General features: G+C 45.2%; 1 protein-coding gene across 1 annotated transcript in view; it reads left to right on the top strand.

Moving 5' to 3' along the window:
* The first annotated feature begins 4,873 nt into the window (after positions 1-4,873).
* Positions 4,874-24,521, top strand: part of LOC143733111 (chymotrypsin-like protease CTRL-1) — a 63,940-nt gene continuing 44,292 nt past the window's right edge. Inside the window, exons 1-2 of the mRNA XM_077224679.1 lie at positions 4,874-4,955; positions 11,007-11,030. Coding sequence (XP_077080794.1) covers positions 4,904-4,955; positions 11,007-11,030 — 76 coding nt within the window. The 5' untranslated portion in view covers positions 4,874-4,903. The remainder of the gene's footprint in view (positions 4,956-11,006; positions 11,031-24,521) is intronic.

The following is a 24,521-nucleotide window of genomic DNA, read 5'->3' as shown; positions in this document are numbered from 1 at the left end:
TTTTGGGACATCATTTACGCATATGGAAGTGAGAGGTTTGGTGTGGAAAAAAGGAAGGAAAAAGTACAAACTACTCCTGGATTGTCTAGACGGCAGCAGAAAATTGAAGGGTTAGTTAGAGAAAGGAGACAGCTGAGGAAGCAATGGAAAAAAGCAGAACAAAGTCAGAAGGAGGGACTCAATCTCTTACAAAGGGCCATAAAAGATAAGCTTGCAACATTACGCAGAGCTGAGCGCCTATGGAAACGCTACAAAAAGAAGGAGCATGCGAGGGCTAATTTATAGAGACCCATTCAAATTCGTAAAGAAGTTATTCACCAGTGAGAAGAATGGCACTTTAAAAGCATCTAGGGTTGAGCTAGAGAGATATTTGGAGGAAACGCATACAGATGCAAAAAGGCATGAGTCTATGTCAATTCCGTCAGATATCCCACCTATCAATCCACCAGAATACCAAATGGAGGTCTGTGCACCTAAGTGGAAAGAGATAGAAGCAGGTTGTGAGAAAGTCAAGGGCTTCATTATCTCCAGGGCCTAATGGAGTTCCGTACAGAGTGTACAAGAGTGCTTGAGGAGTTCTACGAATTCTGTGGAAATTGATAAAAGTGGCATGGGAAAAGCAGGTTGTACCTAGAGCATGGCGCCGAGCAGTCGGAGTCTTTATACCTAAAGAAAAAGATGCTACAAGCATCAGTCAGTTTCGTCCTATTTCACTATTAAACGTCGAAGGTAAGATTTTCTTTAGCATTATTGCGCAGAGATTGTCAACCTACCTATTAAAGAATGGCTTCATTGACACTTCAGTTCAAAAAACGGGCATTCCAGGGTTCTCAGGATGCTTAGAACACATCAATGTTATCTGGCAACGAATTCAATCAGCTAAAAAGGAGAGGAAGGAGCTCCATGTGACATTCCTGGATTTGGCTAATGCATATGGTTCAGTGCCACATGAGCTTCTTTGGGCAGCATTTGATTTTTTTAGAGTACCAATGTCAATAACAAATTTAGTGAAAGCCTATTTTGGAGATTTGCAATTTAGTTTCTCAACTCCAAAATTCAGCACCGCATGGCAATGCTTAGAGGTTGGAATAATGGCAGGATGCACCATTTCTCCACTGGCTTTTACCATGGCAATGGAAGTAATCATTAGGGCATCAAGATGGGTAGTAGGAGGAGAGCGCTTGGCTTTTGGGATGCGACTACCAGCAATCAGAGCATACATGGATGACATGACAACCATGACTACAACAGTAGCCTGCACTAATCGGTTATTTGGGAAGTTAACAGATAATATTGAATGGGCACGAATGCAATGTAAGCCCTCTAAATCAAGGAGCATCTCGATAGTTAAAGGAAAGGTAGTAGATAAAACATTCTTCATTAATGGGGAGGCAATACCAACAGTTTCAGAGAAGCCAGTGAAGAGTCTTGGGAGATGGTACGATGGGGATCTAAAGGACACAGTTCGAGTGGGAGAAGTTAGACGACAAGCAGTGGAAGGGTTGAAGAGCATAAACAGCTGTGCTTTACCAGGCAAACTAAAACTCTGGTGCTTTCAGTTTGGTCTACTGCCAAGGTTGCTGTGGCCAATGACTGTGTACTAGGTTTCTTTGACAACAGTGGACAAGCTCGAAGCGTTAATAAGTTCATACATCAGGAAATGGTTGGGAGTTCCACGCTGCCTCAGCAGAGTGGGACTTTATAGTAAAGGAGTATTGCAGCTGCCAGTCTCTGCTTTAACCGAGGAGTTTAAGTGTGCCAAGGTCAGACTGGAAATGACTTTAGCAGAGTCACGCAACAAATGTGTAAGGGAGGCAGCCCCTGTGGTAAAAACTGGTAGAAAGTGGTTAGCAAAGAAATCTGTAGTAGAGGCAAAGGCTGACCTTCAAATTGGGGATATCGTGGGACAGGTACAGCATGGAAGAGGGGGTTTTGGGCTTAGTTTAGCTCCTCCTAAATGGCACAAGGCAGGCCCAGCTGAAAGGAGGAAGCTGGTAGTCAACGAGGTGCGAAAGCAGGAGGAGAGGATGAGATGTATAAAGGCCATTTCCCAGGCCAAGCAGGGAGAGTGGATGAGATGGGAGAGTGTGGAACAACGCAAAATGGGCTGGCAAGACCTTTGGTCAATGGAAGAGAGTAGGATCAGTTTCCTTATTAGGTCAACATATGATGTTCTCCCATCACCGCAGAACCTAAACCTCTGGGTAGGAGAGGATCCCTCTTGTCCTTTGTGTTCATTACCTGCCACATTAAGGCACATTTTGACAGGATGCCATGACCAAGTATTGCGATGTTTGGTTTTAGCATTGGAAGGCAAGCGTAGTATGACCAATAAGTTGCCGCCTGTTCTAGCAAAACATTACACGCAGAAGACAATATTCCTCCGCCCAGGTGAGCAACCACCAAGAAAAGGTGCTAACACCAATTCTCACCCAGGACAACTGGAAGCTGCTAGGGACTGGAAGATGCTGGCTGATCTTGATCAACGGCTTATTTTTCCACCTGAGATTGCCACCACTAACCTACAACCAGATATTGTTTTGTGGTCTGGATCAGCACGCATTGTTCAACTGATAGAGTTAACAGTGCCATGGGAGGATGTGGTAGATGAGGCATATGAGAGGAAGAAACTGCGGTATGCTCATCTGGCCACTGAAGCAGAACAGCGAGGATGGAGAGTCCAGGTTTATCCAGTGGAAGTGGGTTGTCGAGGTTTTGTGGCACACTCTACAACCTGGTTCCTCAGAGACATCGGATTCAGTGGCCAAGAGTTGCATCGAACAGTAAAGAACTTATCTGAAGCAGCAGAAAGGAGCAGCAACTGGCTGTGGTTGAGACGGAAAGATTCTAGCTGGCTGTGTACAGGCCGCCATGCTACGGTTTCGTAGGATTCTTGAAAACTTGAAGAGTCTGTTGGTTTATTTGTATAGGTTGTATAGTATTTACAGCCATTACGTTCCTGTGTATATTGCGTGAATGACGGGTGGTTGGGCAGATATTGTGTTTTGCGGTAGGTGGTATGCCATACGGAACCGTTGCCACTGAAACTGCATATTAACGCACCAGTGGGGCTCGACAGCCTTAGTCAAAAGGGATCGGCGCGTATGGTTGGGTTGCGGAGAGATTGTGAGATTGTGGTTAGGTCTCAGCAGCAGGAGGGATGTAGAGGTCAGTAAGCTGGGCTGAGTTGAGTGGGGGACGGAGGGGGGTGACTCGGGGACGCCAGAGTCACTGTCGAGCCCTCTTGAGGTGTCGTGGGCTAGTCGACGAAACACTGAGGACGGAAGATGCCAACTTGAAGACCCTAGAGATGTCCCCTACTCAGCTCAATCCAGACGGTTGTCATGGGGGGACCGCACTGTGGTTGCAGCCGTTGTTTGTGCTGACGCGTGTTAACACTAGACAGAAGGAGATTTACATCACCATATGGAAAGAAGCGTAAATGGATGGAGAAGCATAGGTTACTGTAAAGCTATGTCTTAGTTGGTGCTTATCTTGGCGAAAGCCGAGTACAAATCAGCATGAAGTTTTAACATCTACTCTCGTGTAATGGAAATCATTTTATAGATTCTTGGGTAAATTTCAGGTAAAAGGTAAAAGTAAAAGGTAAAAGATGTAGATTAGGATTGCTTAGGTGAGACTTGCGTCTCGAATGGTGCACTAGAGAGAAATCCAAATGTTAATTTGTTTTGTTCTCTCAGAGAGTTGGGCTATCTTCCAGTTCTTTCAGTTTTTCAAGTCTTACAACAGTGTCATCTAAGTGTGATACCAATCGGTCGTGATATCAATCATTTCCTCCTTCAGGGAAAGAGGGTTACATTCATAACCGAGAAGTTCTGACAGCACGTCACGTCTCCTTCAGGTGTGGAAAGAGTCTGACTTGTAAAATCACACCCAGTCATTTATAGTTTCAATTTATTTATTAGATGCTTTATCCAAAGCCATTTAAAAATGAGAATAATACACACAGAAGCAATTTAACCAAGTCAAAGGTACACACAATACATGTCACGGTTTGGAGTTGAGGAGATGAGGCAAGGGACACGAGTAGGTAGAGTTACAAAATACATACAGCAATGAATAAATGTGTGCATAAATCTAGATCAAATATTCTTAAAAGAGTAAATGCACTCATAACACAACTTATAACTTATAAATATGGACACTATGTCCCAGGGGTTTATTTTTAACTTCAACATAAAATCTAAATCTAAATGTTAAAATGATCGTCAAACCTGTTTTTGTAGTGATACAATATTTATTGGGGATATTAATATATTAATAGATAAATGCAGTAACAAACATATTATAAATCTTTTATAAAAGATTTGCCAAATTGATCTGTATGATAGTATTTTTGTTGTTGTGAAGGACAATGTTGATTCCAAAAGTATGATGTGCTTTCTTATACAACTTTTTATTTTACTTGGAAAATATCACATTCATGTGAAAAAAATGGACTAAAGCTAAGCCAAGCTTTGAAAACTTTATAAAAGAGATTAAACTTTATGGTAATATGAAGATAAAATTAAGAACAAAAAAGCAAGAAAGACCTATGACCTTTAAATTACTGTAAGTTTACCCCTGGCATGACCTATATATTTTTTTTTTTACATATTCTTATGCATGTTATTTTCTACTTGTTGTGAGGTGTATATTCATGTAAAAATCTTTGTATACTTTTTGTTGCAATAAAAAAATAAAAATAAAGGTTGAATGAGTGACATTATGTTTGAGCTATTACACGCATCACAGTCATCATTTACATGAAGGAATGAGACGAGTCAAACGTGTTTTATTATGAAATGTTTGTTTTTGACCAGAAATACACGTCAAAGGGGACGGGATTTAAAGAAAATAAAAGAGGCAAGACACCTCTCTTTCACAACACTTCCCTTCAGCCATGGAGTTGTCAGTGATCTTGATCAGCTTTATCGCCATGATGAGTATGGAGGGTAAGTTTCATCATGAGTATATACAGTAGGCTGTGTGTTTGCTGAGTCAAATGTTAATGTGAGTAGATTTCCTTGAGATTCACTACAGAGCATAATTTTCTTAATTACTATTTTGCTTTCCATGAATATCAAAACAGCCGTATTCACATAATTCTGTGTTCGTGGACAAATGTGGGCACAGAGGTCTCAAGTGTGAATCAATTTTTTTATTTTTTTATAAATGTTATATCACTATCTTCGATAAAATAAAATCGATCAATTTATGGTGTTTTTTTTATTTTTGATGTATTTTTGAATTTATTTACCTCTAAAAGTACCATATATTCTATGTAAATTATGCTTATTTTTATGTTATATTTAATATTTCTTTAACTTCAGTAAAAAAAATCATCCCAGTAAGTTCTGACAGCCAAAACCTAAAAATGTGGTGAATTTTGTGACATCTGTCTAAAGTTGGTATAAATGAACAAAAAAGCAATAATATCAATAGCCATATAGGCTGAACTCTATCAACCGCTGTTATAACGAATTTTACCTCTTAAGTTTTTGACTTTATCACAAGTAAAAATTGTAATTTAAAAAAAATATATCTGTGTTAGGTGAGACTATACAAAGATGCCAAAATATGCTTAGACAAATATGACCATGATATAAGGAAAAGAAAAAGTAGTAGTACCCTTTCAAGGGAACTCGAGCTGCGTTGAGACACGTTGGGAACGCTCTGCGTGATTGCGTCGTGAAGCACGTGTATAATCAGTCCAATGGAAGAGCGAGACGTCATAGGCGGTGACGTCATAGACCAGGAAGCTATAAAGCACACCAGAAAACAGACCGCGACAGCTTCTGTTGCCTTCAGCAAGCGATCTGTGTATTCTGTCCTTGTCATATTTATTGTTTTCTGTCAAGTTGCAATATATATATATATATTATGGCAAAAGAGAGCAAGCAGCTTTTGTGTTGTTCCCTGCCCACGTTATATCACGGGTGGGGACACACACATCAGCTTTTTGTTACTATTTGGGAGTGGAGCATGCCACAGTCAGTTCTCGAGGGGGCTGACTGTGAGCATTGCGAGAAATTGCGTCGTGCAAAAACAGATAAACTATACTTGGGAGGGACGGTTTCGAGAAATCGTTTCTCCTCTGCGTCCTCTGGGTGGCGACTCTCTGAGGAGGGTCGCACACGGCCAGTTCGGTTGTTTTCCTGCTGGTGGCCACGGACTGATATATATATATATATATATATATATATATATATATATATATATATATATATATATATATATATATATATACGTTTTTCTGATTTAAAAGTAAAGAAAAATAAGATAAAATTATGTCTGTTCTTCTGGATGCTCCGCTTTCAAAAAACTAAGAATAAACCGTTCAGCGGCGTTCCAGAGGTTTCTTCCTCACCAATCTATGTTCCTGAGACTGCTGGGCGGAGCAGTCTCAGTCTACTAAGCTCCTCGCAGCACAGCGAGCATCGCCATTTGGGCTCCTCCACAATCAAAGGGGACTTGGGTGGCGGTAGCAGTCTAGCCAGTTAGAGATATGCAAGATCTGAGGACTATTTTATCTCTAAAAAAGCTTGGACAATAGGAGGCCCTGATGCCGAGGCTATCAGGCTTCTAAAGGGTGGTCCCCTCCGGGGTAGGGATGGTTTTTGAGAAAATCGTTTCTCCTCGGCGCCCTCTGGGGTGCGACTCTCTGAGGAGGGTCGCAGCGCTGCCAGTTCGGTTTTCCTGCCGGTTCGCCGTTCAGGACACCAAGGTGTCAGTGTCCCCAAACGATCCTCCGAGGGGGGTCGTAGAGCAGTCAGTTCGGTTTCCCTGCCGGTCCGCCGTTTCAGGGTGCCGAGGTGCCTGCTTTTTCCAATGATCCTCTGAGGAGGGTCATTGGAACTAAGTTATTTAAAGGGAGGCAAGATCTGAGGACTTTCATCTCTAATAAAGCTTCTGAGGGCTCCTCCGGGGAGGGACGGTTTTGAGAAATCGTTTCTCCTCGGCGCCCTCTGGGGTGCGACTCTCTGAGGAGGGTCGCAGCGCTGCCAGTTCGGTTGTTCCCTGCCGGTTCGCCGTTCAGGGCACCGAGGTGTCAGCGTCCCCATGCGATCCTCCGAGGAGGGTCGTAGAACGGTCAGTTCGGTTGTTCCCTGCCGGTTCGCCGCTTCAGGGCACCGTACTGACTGTTCAACCAAATCCAGAGGCCAGTCTTGAGAGACTGGTTCCCCTAGTAGAATTTCTGGCAGCGTGGAAACTACTGCCACATATTTCTCGGTGGGTCCTGCACACTATAGAAAAGGGTTCAGAATTCGGTTCTTGTCCGCCCAGATTTCTAGGGGTCCTCCCCACTGTGGTGGACCCCGAGCAGGCTTTGGTTATGGAGCAGGAAGTACTGACACTTCTGCAAAAGGAGCTGTAGAAGGGGTTCCTCCTCCCGGCAGACAGTCAGGGTTTTACTGCCATTACTTCATTGTTCCGAAAGAGGATGAGGGGTTGCGTCCTACTCTAGACCGATTAAACAGCATATTATGCTTACGCTAAATATGATTGTGTCACAGATTCAGTTCGAGGACTGGTTTGTCACAATAGACTTAAAGGACGCTTACTTATCTATCCATCCTCATCACAGGAGGTTCCTGAGGTTTGCTTTCAGGGGCGAAGCATACCAGTATCGGGTTCTTCCATTCGGCCTAGGTTATCACCCCACACCTTTTACAATATGCGTGGATGCAGCTCTGGCTCCTCTGAGATTCCAGGGCATTCGCGTATTAAATTATATCGACGATTGGTTGATTTTTAGCTCAGTCCGAGCTTTTGGCAGTTCAACATCGAGATGTCGTTCTCTCCCACATAAGGAGGTTGGGGTTGCGGCTCAACACCAAAAAGAGTGTACTCCTCCCAGCTCAGAGGACCACTTTCTAGGTGTATTATGGGATTCGACAACAATGCAAGCACGTCTGTCTCCTGCTCGTATTTCTGCGATTCTCACAGCCGTAAAGAATGTAAAACTAGGTCAGTCACTCACTGCAAACAGTCTCTGAGACTGTTGGGGCTCATGGTAGTTGCGTCTAACGATGTTACTTTTGGCCTTCTGTACATGAGACCCCTGCAGTGGTGGCTCGGGACAAAGGGGTTTTCTCTGAGGGGAAATCCGTTTTCGCATGATCAAGGTCACGCGGCTATGCCTTCGTGCCTCGGTCATGTGGAAGAAGCCTTGGTTCCTCGCCCAGGGCCCAGTGCTGGGTGCTTCTTGTCGACGCGTCACGCTATCGACGGATGCTTCCCTCACAGGATGGGGGGCGGTCATGAGTGGCCGCTCGGTGAACGGTCTTTGGCTGGGGCTCATGGCAGTTGCGTCCAACGTAGTTACTTTTGGCCTTCTGTACATGAGACCCCTGCAGTGGTGGCGCAGGACCAAGGGGTTTTCTCCGAGGGGAAATCCGTTTTCGCATGATCAAGGTCACGCGGCTATGCCTTCGTGCCTCGGTCATGTGGAAGAACCTTGGTTCCTCGCCCAGGCCCAGTGTTGGGGGCTTCTTGTCGACGCATAATGCTATCGACGGATGTTTCCCTCACAAGTCGGGGGTAATCATGAGTGGTTGGTCGAAGGGTCCGGACAACACACTGATGGTCTCGTATATCAGAGCAGATATCCTGTTGAGGCAGGGGCTGTGGCCCGGGGAATGGAGACTTCACCCCGAGGTGGTGGAGCTTCTTAGGGAGAACTTCGGTCAAACTACAAGTCGACCTTTCGCATCGCTTGTACAATGCATTGCCCTTGTGTTTCTCCCTCACGCATCCAGCTCCGCTTGGACTGGATGTAATGTAATAGGTGTGGTTGCCACTACACCTATACGCTTTTCCCGATATCTTTGCTCCTGGGAGCTCTGGAGTTGTGGATACTGTGGGCTCGGCCTCTGAGGGGGCCCAGCTCATAGATTCAGGTTTCTCGACCGAGGTCGTGGAGACCATACTCCAGTCTAGAGCTCCCTCCACGAGAAGACTAATATGCTGTTCTCTGCCTGGTGCAGAGAACGCCTTCTGAATCTCGTTTCTGCCCTTTTGGTACAGTACTTGATTTCTGTAATGAATGTTTCTTTGCTGGGCTATCTCTGAGGAGAGATCCTTAATTTCGTCTTCTCCGTGGTACATGAGGCTGAGGCCTGCACATGCTTGGATTTGCACCTGGTTGGTGGTAGTATTTCTTCACCCCAGATCGGGTTGTATTTCTAGGTCCCTACTAAATGTGCGGGTCATTTGTGCTCCAGGCCTTCTGTCCTCCACCTTTAATACCCCAGATCAGGAAAATCTTAAATCTGTTATGCCCTGTCCGGGCTTTGGATGCTTAGGTCCACAGAGCTGCTCAGTGGCGTTAATCAGAACAATTATTTGTCTGCTTCGGGTAACCTAAGATAGGTTGCCCTGCATCTAAACAGATAATGAGCAAGTGGGTAGTTGAGGCTATCTCACTTGCTTATGAAGCGGCCGGACAGCGTTCACCTGTGGCTGTTCAGGCCCATTCTACTAGGAGTATGGCTGCCTCTAGGCTTTAATTTCGGGTGTTTCCCTTCAGGATATTTGTAATGCGGCAGGCTGGTCCTCACCTCATACATTTGTCAGATTTTATGACCTACACCTCTCCACTCCCGGGGCTAGGTTGCTTGCTTCTAGTGTGCGCAAGGACTTCACACAGAACGGGCATTTGTCTTATGGCGTAGTGGGTATGGGGTTCCCACCGCGTCTCAACGCAGCTCAAGTTCCCTTGAAAGGGAACGTCTCAGGTTACGTATGTAACCCTGGTTCCCTGAGAGGGAACGAGACGCTGCGTTCTCCCGCCATACTTCCTGCATGCCCTGATCAACTTGCTTCCGGCTTTTCAGAAGCTGTCGCGGTCTGTTTTCTGGTGTGCTTTATAGCTTCCTGGTCTATGACGTCACCGCCTATGACGTCTCGCTCTTCCATTGGACTGATTATACACGTGCTTCACGACGCAATCACGCAGAGCGTTCCCACCGCGTCTCAACGCAGCGTCTCGTTCCCTCTCAGGGAACCAGGGTTACATACGTAACCTGAGACGATAATTTATCATTTATCTAACTAAAACTAATCGGTACCAAACAGGTAAGAATAAACATAACAATAACTCAAAAAAGTAAGTGTTAGGTAAGAATAAACAGGTAAGAACAAACAATAATCATAGTTATGTTTACATGCACTTGTGGCAGCAGGTAATTGTAACAGAATGTTCTTTGTAGATGTATTCCCTGATTTATCAACACAAATACAAATGTATGATTGTTGATTTATTCCTTAATTGTTTGTACTTGAATTCTCTATATTAAATAATAATAATAATAGTAATAAAAAAAAAAATAATAATGAAAAAAATGTATTCCCTGCATTTTTCCACAGGGGGTTGATTGGAACATTTTAAATGGTCAGTCATTGGCTCATTATTTAATTCTTTGTTTTTGTATGTGTGAGTGACTTTTTATTTGGAACCCCCCCCAAAAAAACAGCTCTGTTATAGGCTCACTGAATGCTTTGTTTGCGTGTGTGTGTGTGTATGTGTGTGTGTGTGTGTTTGCCACATTGAGAATGTTGTACAGAATCACCCCTTCATTTGTGTGTATGTATGATATGCATTGTGTTGGATCTATTGATTTTTATTTGACAAACAAAAAAAAGCATTGCTCTGAATTACAGTTTTTCCCATTCATTCCTATGGGTGCCCATTTTTGTCCACGAAGGTGGACGTTTTTTTTCACCCACTTAATATTGTAGAATCTAGTAAATTTTTTTGTGTGTGTTCAGGTTGCTAATTTAGGAAAAGTCACCAAGTTTTGTACCGCTCAGATTAAGGAAAGTATTTAAAAAAAATAATTTAAAATGATTTTGCCCACATTTGTCCCGATTATGGTAAAGGAAGATGCGTTTACTTGAAAAGTTTCATGTCTAGGATTTCATGTCTTTCTTCCTTTCTGTTGAATTGTCGTTTAGGATTTTTTTTTGTGAAAGTTTGAAATTGTTTGCTCTTTTCTCCGCAGGTTCAAATGCATGGCAGACTTACGGTAAGAGCAGCACAAGATAACTCATACAAGTTATATTGTGGTAATAGTTTGAGTTTATTCACAATACCTCTTCAAACATTACAATAATACAGTTAGGGGATACAGAATCAATTGGGTATAGTGAATGGTTCTCCCAAAGAAGCTAAGAAAGCTTTTAGGTGGGGGCCCATGATTTATGAAAGGGTAGTGGTACAGACTGTTGTGGCAAATTTAAGGGCTCTGGTTCTGGTCTGCAGATTTCAAAGTTCTCTAATTCAGGTTTCAAAGAAAATCTTTCAGAGTCGAAGTTCCAGGTCTTAGAAGAAGTAACTTTATTGAGCAATTCAACAAAGTGAGATGCCAGCTGGCCATCTGATTTTACAGTGGTCGACCTTCAAGTCTTATACCTTGTAGAGTATGACCAGGTCGATTTTGGGGAATTTGTATAAAATAATTCATAATTCATAATTCATAATTATTCATACAGGTTTGGACCAGATCAACTTTACATTTAATTTAATCTCCCGAGTAGGGATGATAATATGTTAACCTGAATCTGCATTCATGTGTATCTCGACAACTAACCATAAACTGGTTATAGTTAATTGCATAGATCATGTTTTACAGGCAGGTAAAATTTAGCTCAACTGTAAATCAATATTCAATCACAACGGATTATAATTAAATATTAATGTGTCAATTAGGTCTATCTGGCTTCCTCCGAGGCCATCCCTGTGAATTGATGTGATCTTGTGATTTGCTTGTCCAGCAAGCTCATCACGCGAACATTATCAATTCTCATACAGGAATAATTTCAGGGACAGGAAAGATAATTTCTGGCCAGGAATTTAGCCTTCCTGTTTTAAACAATAGCCTAGTTAACTTTAGTTAACTTATTACAGCTCATAGCTAGATCGGATACTTTAGTGACTTGGACATGAGCAAAAGAGATGAATCAATCACTGAATATAAAGGAATTTAGTAAAGGCAGAACTACGTATACAGTTACTAACGTTACATGGGATATATGTATATACAGACACATAACGAACGAAACACTGACAGATTGAAAGTGAAAGAAACATGTAAGTGAGAGAGAGAGAGAAGCTTGCAGAGAAGCTTGGAGATCCGTATGGATCACAGCTTGATATATTCACCCAGACAGTAAACCTTTCAAGAGACAACACGGAAAACACAATCTGTAATGCTCTAAAAGCTCGATAAGATTGATACTTGCACAGAACCCTGGTGTGGCTGCTTCGAAGGCCTGTGGATGCGTGTTTCCGTCTGTCTCGTCGCGTGGTCTGCGGAGGCTGTCCCAGGCGCGTGCTTCAAACGAAGGTTTGAAGGTCTGACGTGTATTACCGAAGAAACAATTCAGGCTAAGTTAATTTACCCGTCCGGGGCAATGAACGAAGTCGAAAGGAAAAACAAAACTTAAACAAACAAAGGAAAAAGATCCCCGGAGGGGAATCACACGAGGAGTTACATCTTGTGAGGTAAGGGGGTAAGAGGGTAAGAGGGTAAGAGAGTAAGAGCGAGAGGGGGAGCTCGGCGCGTCTCTTTAAAGACATTTCGGTTCACGCCCCTTCTGGCGTGAAGGCACCAATCAGCTGGGAGAAAAGTACCCGTGGAAGATTTCTCTTTGTCTTATCAGAATGCGTGTCTAATTAAATTATGACCTGCGTTAGGAATGGTCATTTCTACTGCAGAGATGTGTTATACACATAATCATACCTTTTACGGTGTGTTCATACATATATCTGGCTGAGTCAAGTCCAGGGCATTTTTACGATATCAAACACGACATATAAACATTATAGGTAAACATTATAGGAAAACAGTTACATTAAAAATGCATAATTTCCAAGCATTTGTAGTTATTTTAGAACTACGATACTATCACAGGTAACCATAGGACCTGGGTAACAGACACACATACAAGCATATAAAAATATATCACAGTAAAGTCTTTATATGATGAAGTTAAAGGTTTGTGTATGTGTGTGCGTCTCCATGAGTGAATGTTCTGAATGATTGATAGTCTGTAAGTCAGGTCCCAAACATTACCCATGAGAGTCTACAAGGACGCACAAACCAAACACATAAAGGAAAATCATGAGATGAATGTTAGATGCATGTATCACATGGTTATATATATATATATATATATATATATATATATATATATATATATATATATATAGGATTAAAAGGGTTTCATTTCTCCTTCTCCAAGAAACAAGTTCATGCACATTCTTTTGGGTCGTAAACCTGTAAGCGGACACCAAACAACTCCCAGTGTTAGCTTGGTTTAGGGGAATGTTCATGTGTGTGTGTGTGTGTGTGTGTGTGTGTTTACATTCAGGCTTTTTTGGTCTGAAGGCTTTGGGACTTTAGCAAGGATGCATTTAGTTACTCAGATTCACCCTTCGCCCAGTCCTTACAGTCCCCCTTTTCGTCTGATGAAGTCCCTGTTTGGACATCATCGGACGACAATCATCACAATGGACGTATGACAGGTGAATCATGATGATCGGGTAGCAGGTGGCTGTTAGGGCTGTGGATTCAGCTCGATGAGGGTCAAAGCAGTCTGTGGTGTGGTACACTCTTTCCGAGGGTTTCGTCTGAAAGTTCCAGACACGGCTTTTATGAGCTTGGCTGTAGATGTTCGCATCTCGTTGGGTCCCTGTTACAGGATGAAGGCCAAGCCCAGCGTCAGGGTGTGGCTGGGTACCATAGAGATGCACAGCGCTGAGTCGGCTGTGGTCCAGGCCTGGACAACAGGCGAGGTAGTCAGGATGGGCAGTCGAGACACAGCTTGGAGGGCTGTGTCGATAGGATCAATGTCAATTAGCTGGGACCCCCCTTTCGCAAACCACAACTCCCGTTCTGGAGTTAGGGTGAAAGTGTGGTTCCTGGAGAAGGATGGGATTTCCAGTTCTAATTTGTACTCTTTGCGTGGAAGATGGTACCATGCCAGGTCGTCAAGGTGAAGGATGGTACCTTTCGGTACTTGGATTCACAGGCTCTGATGGAGCGAGGTGACACAGGTGTCAGTGTCATTCTGGTCGTAAGTGAGTGCAGCTGTGCGCACAGGAGTGTTAGCGAGCCACCTGTCACCTACAATCTCTGCTTGAGATTATTCAAGCGGGTGTCGCTGATCTGCAGCCAGCAGATTCCGTCAGTGTTGTCTCTGAGGAAGGGTCTGTTAGGGCAGAGATAGTAAATGTCTTTGGTCAATGTGCACACGTACGGGTTCTGAGCTAAGGATAGCTTTGTGTAGCTGTCGTTGAAGTCAACCACGTCCGGCGTGCGGATCTTGATGTGAGTGTTACTTTTCAAAATCTGACATTGACAATGTTCTTGAGCCGGTAGATTCGGCTTGGCTCTATGATGGGCAATTTCAGGAGCAAAACCCACTTCTCTCTACTTGGGGTCGACGCAGAGTGGGCTGGCACTACCCAGCGAGTAGGCAAGGTCTATTTGTAGAGAGTCAGCTGGCGTGGTGATGGCGGAAGCCAGCACGGTTTGCACAAGGCTTAAGGGTATCAGGTGCGGTGGAATTCTACCCATGGCTAGGCTGTCAATGGAGGAGTTCACCTCCCACAGCGTGTCTGTCATCAGGGCTGTTACGAGCTGAGTTTGAGCAAAGTCATTCTGGAAGACAGTAAACAGCTGTTTCATGGAGTTCACTGTCTGGGTCAGCAGAACGCTGTGAATGTTGAAAATTACCACAATTCCCTTTAGTGTCTTGTCGATGGTCTGCAGGGATGCACTCTGTGTTTATCTGTGGAATCTCAGTCTGAATTTCGGCTGCATGCCGCCTCACGGTGGCTAGGTTCACTGTATTCACACTGGACATACAAGTGTTAAACAGAGTGGCGGCGGCTCCGGGCAAAGCTCCCAGAAACAGTTTGGAGCGGTGGTTGTGTCCACCTAACTTGTGTGATAGTAATTTTCTCAAGTTGGTTGAGCATGTGCTCGACATCTGTCCATCGGCACCTACCCAGCTGTATTGTGTTGTTACGCTGGGGTAGTGTGTTCTGTAGGCGTTGCGAGGATCAGGTGGCACATACACTTTCTGAGTGCGGGTCCAGCAGAAAAGGAGTCCTGGTTGTTCCCTCAGGACGATGCCTGATGCCGGACCTGGTGAGATGTCCGATTGCGGCTGCCCTCTGGTTGGCTGGAGGCACAGGATGGTGAACCACAGCAGCATCCTGGTAAAAGTGAAAGGGAGAGGGAGAGAGAAAGAGAAAGGGAGGAAAAATTTCAGCGAGTGTCGTCCTTGGTTGGCTAGGACAGTCTTTTCGCTTTGAGGACGCCGGTATGCCACTTGCTTCGGTGTCTTGCAAGTGTCTCTGGTGCTGCGGTGTGCAGCACATGGTGCGTCATGGACATACATTGGCATGACCCCCCTTTTGCACGGTGGCACCACAAGCTGTGGTGCAGTGATGGCATCAGGTGCAGAACGCTGAATGTTGTCTTGTGCACGCAGCATGTGCTTGTTTACGTCGGTTGTCTGGGGCACCGGTTGTCAGTGGGTGCAGACGGCGTTCGTGGGTGGTTGGAGGGGTACGAAAGGTGGTTTCTCATAGTGTCCATTGTTTTGTCATAGTCTCAAGTTAAGCAGAGGCTCTGTGACATTTTGTCGCACTTGTGGTGAGAGACTAATGCATGAACCTAAAAGTTCAGAACCACGGTTTAACGGGTTCGCTAGGTATGTAGCATAAAGCTAGGTGTTTCATGTGTATCTAGCTAGTGAAGTGTGTCTTGTATCCTTATCATCTTAGCTGTGGATGTTAGGAGGCTAAGACTTATGTGGTTCCGAGAGTATTTCCTGGAAAGGGCATAGCCAAGATGAAATAACTGACTTAAGATGGTTCTTATGACTAAATTATTTCTCAGGACTTAACTAGTGGTTCACTACGGCCTTGACGAAGTGGCTGATAGGAGGAAAAAGGACAGCTTTCCTATTCAAATTATGCTTATTATATATCCTCAGGACCTAAAGTTATGACCTAGTAATTGTTGAAATTGCGGGGTTGCAGGGTCACAAAAATGAGTGCACTTGTTGAAAATAAAAAAAATCACAAATAAAGGTGGCTCTGTTTCCTTTCTGGGCCCTATGGGAAATGGAACCACATTCAAACAAGAGAGGAAATGGAATTAAATCATATAGATGACCGAATAGACAAGGTAATAGCTGATTGCTATTATTATTAGAGTAAAAACAAAAATTAAAACTTAAGTGAGTGGTCAGAACAGCGGGAATGATCTGAATGTGAGAATAATCAGTAGTACTAGTGACTAAACTTTGGATTTGCCTGGACCAACACTCCATAGTGGGTTACAGCGGTTGCGTGTTCAAGACCACTCTGTGTGTGTCCCTCCAAAGGTTTAGTCAACATGCTGATGAAAATTCTCATTACTATACGGATTCTTCTCTAGCTAAACATTTTACATGTAATTAAACTTAAGTGTAACTGGCCGGGCATCTGCAAATTTAGCCTACAGTGCTCAGCAAGGACTATGCCTAAACTAGTGAAGGTGAACTTTAGCTGAGAAAAATTGAAAGTACGGAAAGTGAAGAATTACAAACCTTAACTGGGGTTAAAGAAAGTATTCTAGAATACTTTGCACTCTATAAACAAAAGCTGTAATTAATGCTTCAAGTAAATGATGCTACCTGCTAACTGTAGAAGTTATTATTTAGCTTAGCCTAAGCTGGATGGACGCTAGGTTAGGTTAGCTGAGCCACCTAGGCTGGTTTGTTTACAAAGTGACATCACGAGTTAGCACTTCCTGTGACAAGTCGTTGTCATGGGAACCAGAGCATGTCAGAACAATTCGACAGTACCTATGAGAATGTCTGAATGTCTGCACATTTTAGATGAGTTATGCCTGTTTAAACGAGTTAAAAGGGGGCGCTTATACTTTAAGTCTTTCAAGAACTTGATGTTACATTTACTAATTTTACTCATGGAACTCTTCTCTTTACTTTACACAACTTATTCTATTTGTTTACAGAGGAAGGAAATAGGTTTGTTGTAAGTCAAAGCTTGTCTAAGCATATATAGTTACGTCCCTCTCATGCATAAATGCTGACTTTTCAGCGAGTGAACAGTTTTGATCGCGAGGTAGCTCTTTGCTTGTAGATGCAGCTTAAATTTAGGTTAATTACATCAATCTAACAATACTTTGTAAGGCCTTTACATTGTAGAAAGGGGAGCATCACCCAGGTCTACATATACAGGTCCTTCTAAAAAAATTAGCATATTGTGATAAAGTTAATTATTTTCCATAATGTAATGATAAAAATTAAACTTTCATATATTTTAGATTCATTGCACACCAACTGAAATATTTCAGGTCTTTTATTGTTTTAATACTGATGATTTTGGCATACACCTCATGAAAACCCAAAATTCCTATCTCAAAAAATTGGCATATCATGAAAAGGTTCTCTAAACGAGCTATTAACCTAATCATTTGAATCAACTAATTAACTCTAAACACCTGCAAAAATTCCTGAGGCTTTTAAAAACTCCCAGCCTGTTTCATTACTCAAAACCGCAATCATGGGTAAGACTGCCGACCTGACTGCTGTCCAGAAGGCCATCATTGACACCCTCAAGCAAGAGGGTAAGACACAGAAAGAAATTTCTGAACAAATAGGCTGTTCCCAGAGTGCTGTATCAAGGCACCTCAGTGGGAAGTCTGTTGGAAGGAAAAAGTGTGGCAAAAAACGCTGCACAACGAGAAGAGGTGACCGGACCCTGAGGAAGATTGTGGAGAAGGACCGATTCCAGACCTTGGGGGACCTGCGGAAGCAGTGGACTGAGTCTGGAGTAGAAACATCCAGAGCCACCGTGCACAGGCGTGTGCAGGAAATGGGCTACAGGTGACGCATTCCCCAGGTCAAGCCACTTTTGAACCAGAAACAGCGGCAGAAGCGCCTGACCTGGGCTACAGATAAGCAGCACTGGAGTACCCACAGTCAGTGATGGTCTGGGGTGCCATGTCAGCTGCTGGTGTTGGTCCACTGTGTTTTATAAAGGGCAGGGTCAATGCAGCTAGCTATCAGGAGATTTTCGAGCACTTCATGCTTCCATCTGCTGAAAAGCTTTATGGAGATGAAGATTTCATTTTTCAGCACGACCTGGCACCTGCTCACAGTGCCAAAACCACTGGTAAATGGTTTACTGACCATGGTACTGTGCTCAATTGGCCTGCCAACTCTCCTGACCTGAACCCCATAGAGAATCTGTGGGATATTGTGAAGAGAATGTTCAGAGACGCAAGACCCAACACTCTGGATGAGCTTAAGGCCGCTATCGAAGCATCCTGGGCCTCCATAACACCTCAGGCTGATTGCCTCCATGCCACGCCGCAATTTCTTTCTGTGTCTTACCCTCTTGCTTGAGGGTGTCAATGATGCCCTTCTGGACAGCAGTCAGGTCGGCAGTCTTACCCATGATTGCGGTTTTGAGTAATGAAACAGGCTGGGAGTTTTTAAAAGCCTCAGGAATCTTTTGCAGGTGTTTAGAGTTAATTAGTTGATTCAGATGATTAGGTTAATAGCTTCTTTAGAGAACCTTTTCATGATATGCTAATTTTTTGAGATAGGAATTTTGGGTTTTCATGAGCTGTATGCCAAAATCATCAGTATTAAAACAATAAAAGACCTGAAATATTTTAGTTGGTGTGCAATGAATCTAAAATATATGAAAGTTTAATTTTTATCATTACATTATGGAAAATAATGAACTTTATCGCAATATGCTAATTTTTTGAGAAGGACCTATATATATAACACTGTCCTGAGCTTTCTTTGTCAGAAACAGGTTTAGCAATACTGCAATTTGGATTTCTTTAACCAATGCAGAATAGATATCGGTACAGTTTACAAGCTGCTGAGATGAGATTTTTTTTTGTCAAACAGACTTACGCTTTACTGCTGAACTTACTGATATTAGTTGGAAATCTAAGACTCTTTCACTTACAGTAGAGATGTCAATTCCAGCTATTGTTTTATCTCCATTTAGACAAGCCAGCAACCATTGATCAAAATGCGTATTGCATGTTGTGTTCCGTTTGGATCGCAATGATCAAATGCACACCTGTAGGTTTACAGTAGTTTAAAACTCAGGTGGTTTTCCTACACTATGGCGTCTATGCCTTATTTGGAGCTAGTGTTTCCTGTAACCCTTCATTGTCATGGAAACTAATGTTTAGCAGTGTCATTTCAACCAGCATGTAGCAAATGTTTGTTTCAAAAGAGTCGTGCATAGTCTGTTGGCAGGTGAGGCTTACACGTCCATTCAAGATTTTCTTTAAATCAGTAAAATTCTAATTTTCCTAATGCAGAGTCTTGTTTCGCTTTAAGCACACATTTTCATCTACTTTAAAAGTTCCCCTTCAGGGACTACCGCTGCGTGAAATCGCAGTGGGAACGCCCTCAGCGTGACGCGTCTGAAGCATGAATGAAATCAGTCAATGGAGAGAATGAGCGTACGGCGAGTGACGTCATCGACCACGAAGCTATAAATATCCCCTGAGTACACAATACGCCAGCTTTTAGTTACTTCAGCAGCTCTGTGTGTGTCTGAATCTGTCGATTGTGTTTGTCTGTTTTGTCAGGAGTTTTCACTATATATATTTTATATAAAAAAACCAATATGAGCGAGCAGTATAAGAAGTGTGTTCCCCCCTGTACTCGGTACATCACGGGTGGGGATTCACACCAGCTAAGTGTGGCTTGTTTGGGAGTGCAGCAATGCCCAGTCGGCTCTCGAGGGAGTCGATTGTCAGCATTGCGAGCGTTTTCCCTTGAGAACTCTTCGAGGAGAGTGATTTGCTGCGAGCTCCCCGAGGCTCGGGTCCCGCTTCTGTTGAGGCAGTTCCGCCCTATCTCAGCTATCTCCGACGAGATCTAGTGCCTCTCACCCGGCTCTGGAAGCACGCGCTGCGGCGGTTACTTCTGCCCGGGTGGAGGCACATGATGATGTTGAATTGAGATTTTCCAGTTCTGAGGAGCTGGATGTCGAAAGTTTTGCATCAGAGAAAACTAGTTTATCACATTATACTGCAAATGAAGAAGGTTTGATGGATGTATTATCTCGGGCTGTTGAAAAGCTAAAAAAAAAAAAAAAAAAAAACAGTATCGAGTGGCCAGCTGATAGACAGGTTTCTAGAATTAAAAGCAATCTAGATGATAGATTTCTGTCTGCACGACCTCAACCTTCTAGCCGGTGCTTACCGTTCTTCCCAGATCTTCATGCTGAGGTTTCAAAGACCTGGGTTAGACCGGTTTCAGGCAGAATTTACACAAATCAGTCCAATGCTTATGGTAACATTGTTGGTGCTAAATCTGCTGGTTATGTGACGATACTGTAGGCGGAGGAGACGCTCGCGAGCTATCTCTCTCCTGCTTCATCGTCTTCACTTAAAGCACCGGCTCTTCCACCAAAAAATAAATAAATAAATAAATATATATATACCTCTGTGCTGGTGGGGAAGGCTTACTCGGTGGCTGGGCAGGCGGCTGCATGTTTGCATACGATGACTTTTATGCAGGCTTTTCAGGCCGACCTGCCGACCTGAAATCTGAGGGGGGTCCCCGCCGAGAGAGACTTGCGTTCACCTCCCTTAAGGGTGCCCTGTCTCTCCCGGCGCCCTCAGGGGCCCGCCCTACTAACCCTGCCGAAACAGGGCGTAGAAGGGTCTGGCGAGTGCTTTCCCGAGGGACGCTCGCCGCCTCTAAGGAGGGTTCTAGTGTGTTCAGACCAGTCGTTCCCTGCCGGTGCGCCGTTACAGGGCACTGTGTCTGTCACGCAGAATGTTCAACCAGAGCAAAGTCTTTCGTCGAGTTCGTCTTCCAAAAGAGCACAGCAGAAGCGGAGTGTCACGTCTCGTGCCCCCCTGCAGAGAAACTGGAGGGACGAGGCGGGGTGCTCTCCGGCGCGGCCTTCTCGGGGCAGGACTGATCTGAGGACAGTCATTGTCGCCAGAAAGGCCGCGTCGAAAAAGTCCTGACGGGCTGAACGTGGCTGAACGTGGGAGGGTGGTCCCCATCGGGAAAAACTTGAGTTCACCGCACAAAAACACGGTTCCCTGTCTTTCTTGATGCCCTCAGGGGTCTGTTCTACTAACCCTGCCTATACAGGGCGTAAAGAGACTCGGCGAGCGATTTCCCGAGGGACGCTCGCCCCCTCCAAGGAGGGTTGTGGAGTGCTCAGACCAGCTGTTTCCTGCCAGTATGTTACAGGGCGCTGTGTCTGTCACTCGGGATGTTCATCCGGAGGCCAGCCTCGAGAGGCTGGTTCCCTTAGTAGAGTTCCTGGCGGAATGGGTCCCCCACCCAGCAGGGAGTTAGGATACTACTTCATCAAAAAAAAAAAAATCCTGACGTGCTGAACGTCAGGACGCTGAGGGTGGTCCCTATCGTGAAAGACCTGAGTTCACTGCACAAGAACACGGTGCCCTGTCTTTTCCGATGCCCTCAGGGGTCTGCTCTACTAACCCTGCCTTCACAGGGCGTAGAGAGACTCGGCGAGCGATTTCCCGAGGGACGCTCGCCCCCTCCGAGGAGGGTTGTGGAGTGCCCACACCAGCTGTTCCCTGCCAGTACGTTACAGGGCGCTGTGTCTGTCACTGGGGATGTTCAAATCAGATCCGAGGACTGGTTTGTCATGATAGATCTAAAGGACGTTTACTTCCATGTATCTATCCTCCCTCAACACAGGAAGTTCCTGAGGTTCGCTTTCGGGGGCGAAGCGTACCAATATCGGGTTCTTCCGTTCGGCCTAGCACTGTTACCCCGAACATTCACGAAGTGTACGGATGCTGCTATAGCCCCGCTGAGGTTACCGGGCATCCGCTTTCTGTACTATATAGACGATTGCTTGATTCTAGCTCAATCGGAACAACAGGCGGTTCGGCACCGAGATGTCGTTCTTGCTCATATCAAGTGACTGGGGCTGAGGCTCAACGCCAAAAAGAGTGTTCTTTCTCCATTACAGAGAACCACTTTTCTAGGTGTAGTGTGGGATTCAACGACGATGCAGGCACGATTGTCACCTGCTCGTATTGCTTTGATTCTCGCTGCAGTAGATCAGGTCAAGCTAGGCCAGTCATCCACTGTAAAACAGTTCCAGAGACTGTTAGGTCTCATGGCAGCTGCGTCCAACGTGATACCTCTTGGCCTCTTGCACATGAGACTGTTACAGTGGTGGCTCAGGACCAAGGGATTCTCCCCGAGGGGAAATCCGCTTCGCATGATCGTGAGTTAGCGACGGTGTCATCACGCCCTGATCATGTGGAAAGATCCTTGGTTTCTGTCCCAAGGCCCTGTGTTAGGAGCTCCTTGTCGTCGCGTTATGCTAATGACAAATGCCTCTCTCACGGGTTGGGGAGCGATCATGGATGGTCGCCCGGCTCAGGGTCTGTGGGAGGACCATCATCGTCTTTGGCACTTAAACTGCCTAGAGATGTTGGCGGTGTTTCAGGCTCTGAAACACTTCCTCCCAGACCTAAGGGGCCACCATGTTCTTGTCCAGACAGACAACACATCGGTGGTTTCTTATATCAACCATCAGGGGGGTTTGCGTTCTCGCCCGCTTTACAAACTGGCACGTCAGATCCTTCTATGGTCCCAGGGGAAAATTCTTTCTTTGAGAGCTTTTATCTCCCGGGATATTTAAATCAGGGGGCAGACTTCAGTCTTCACCCCGAGGTGGTGGAACTCCTATGGAAACATTTCGATCTTGCCAAGGTAGACCTATTTGCTTCTCGAGAAACATCACACTGCCCGCTGTGGTTCTCTCTCAGCCATCCAGCCCCGCTGGGGTTGGATGCGATGGTACATCCGTGGCCGAGGTCACGCTTGTACGCTTTTCCCCCGATCGCTCTGCTCCCAGGAGTTCTGGAGAGGGTTCGCCGGGACGGGCTCAGTCTCCTGCTAATAGCCCCGTTCTGGTTGGCCCGGGTATGGTTTGCGGACCTAGTGTCTCTCCTCAACGGCTCTCCCCTAGAGATACCGATCAGGAGAGATCTGCTCTCTCAGGCGAGTGGGTCGATCCTTCACCCCCGTCTAGAGCTATGGAGGCTGTGGGCTTGGCCTCTGAGGGGGCCCAGCTCATAGATTCTGGTCTCTCGGCTGAGGTCGTTGAGACCATCCTCCGATCCAGAGCTCCCTCCACGAGGAAGTTATATGCCGCGAGGTGGAAACTTTTCACCTCTTGGTGTGGAGAGCGCCAGCAGGACCCAGTTAACTGCCCGGTTAGTACAGTCCTGGATTTCCTGCAGGACCGTCTCTCCACAGGGTTATCCCACTCCACACTGAAGGTGTATGTGGCGGCCTTAGCTGCTTACCACACCCCTTCAAGTGGAGGTTCCCTCAGGAAACACCCACTTATGTCTCGCTTCCTTCGTGTCACCTTGAGGCTGAGGCCTGCAGTTCGCACGAGGGTACCAGCTTGGGATCTGGCCATCATCTTAGAAGGTCTCTCCCTTGCTCCTTTCGAGCCCATCGAGGAAGTTTCGGAAAAGTTTCTTACTCTAAAGACTATCCTTCTTCTCGCTATCTCATCTCTAAAAAGAATTGGAGATATTCAAGCACTTTCGGTGGCTCCCTCGTGCCTGGAATTTGCTCCTGGTTGGTTAAGGCCTTTCTCTTTCCGAGACCAGGTTATGTTCCTAAGGTTCCAACTGTTTCAGTTAGACCTATAGTTCTGCAGGTTTTCTGTCCTCCGCCTTTTCTGACGTCAGACCAGGGAAAATTAATTTGCTGTGCCCAGTTTGGGTTTTGATGCTTACGTCCACAGAGCTGCCCTGTGGAGGAGATCGGAAAAACTGTTCGTCTGTTTGGGTCACCTAAGAAAGGGTGTCCTGCATCTAGAAAAAGGATGAGCAAGTGGGTGGTCGAGGCCATCCCACTTGCTTATGGTTTGGCCCATCAGCCTTCACCTTTGGCTGTAAGGGCTCATTCCACCCGGAGTATGGCTGCTTCTACAGCTCTTCTTTCAGGAGCTTCTCTTCAGGACGTTTGTGATGCGGCAGGCTGGTCCTCACCGCACACTTTCGTTAGATTTTATTCCCTCGATCTTAGCTCCACTCCCGGGGCTCAGGTTCTCTCGTCGGTTTGTGTCTCCTAATGACACACGACGGGGATTTGGTCGTATGGGGATGTGGGTATTGCGTTCCCACTGCGATTTCACGCAGCGGTAGTCCCTGAAGGGGAACGTCCCGGGTTACGTATGTAACCCTAGTTCCCCGAAGGGACGGACGCTGCGTGTCCTGCCATACTCTCGGCATCCCCTTGGGTCGCTGCTTCAGTAACTTTTAAGCTGGCGTATTGTGTACTCAGGGGATATTTATAGCTTCCTGGTCGATGACGTCACTCTGTCACACTGACTGATTTCATTCATGCTTCAGACGTGTCACGCTGAGGGCGTTCCCACTGCGATTTCACGGAGCGTCCGTCCCTTCGGGGAACTAGGGTTACATACG

Source organism: Siphateles boraxobius, unplaced genomic scaffold, assembly GCF_051911475.1.
Source record: "Siphateles boraxobius isolate OS27281-9 unplaced genomic scaffold, OSU_SipBor_1 90, whole genome shotgun sequence".
NCBI classification, from domain to species: Eukaryota; Metazoa; Chordata; class Actinopteri; order Cypriniformes; family Leuciscidae; genus Siphateles; species Siphateles boraxobius.
The sequence above is the reverse complement of the archived record's forward strand: the minus strand, read 5'-3'. Positions and strand labels throughout refer to the sequence as shown.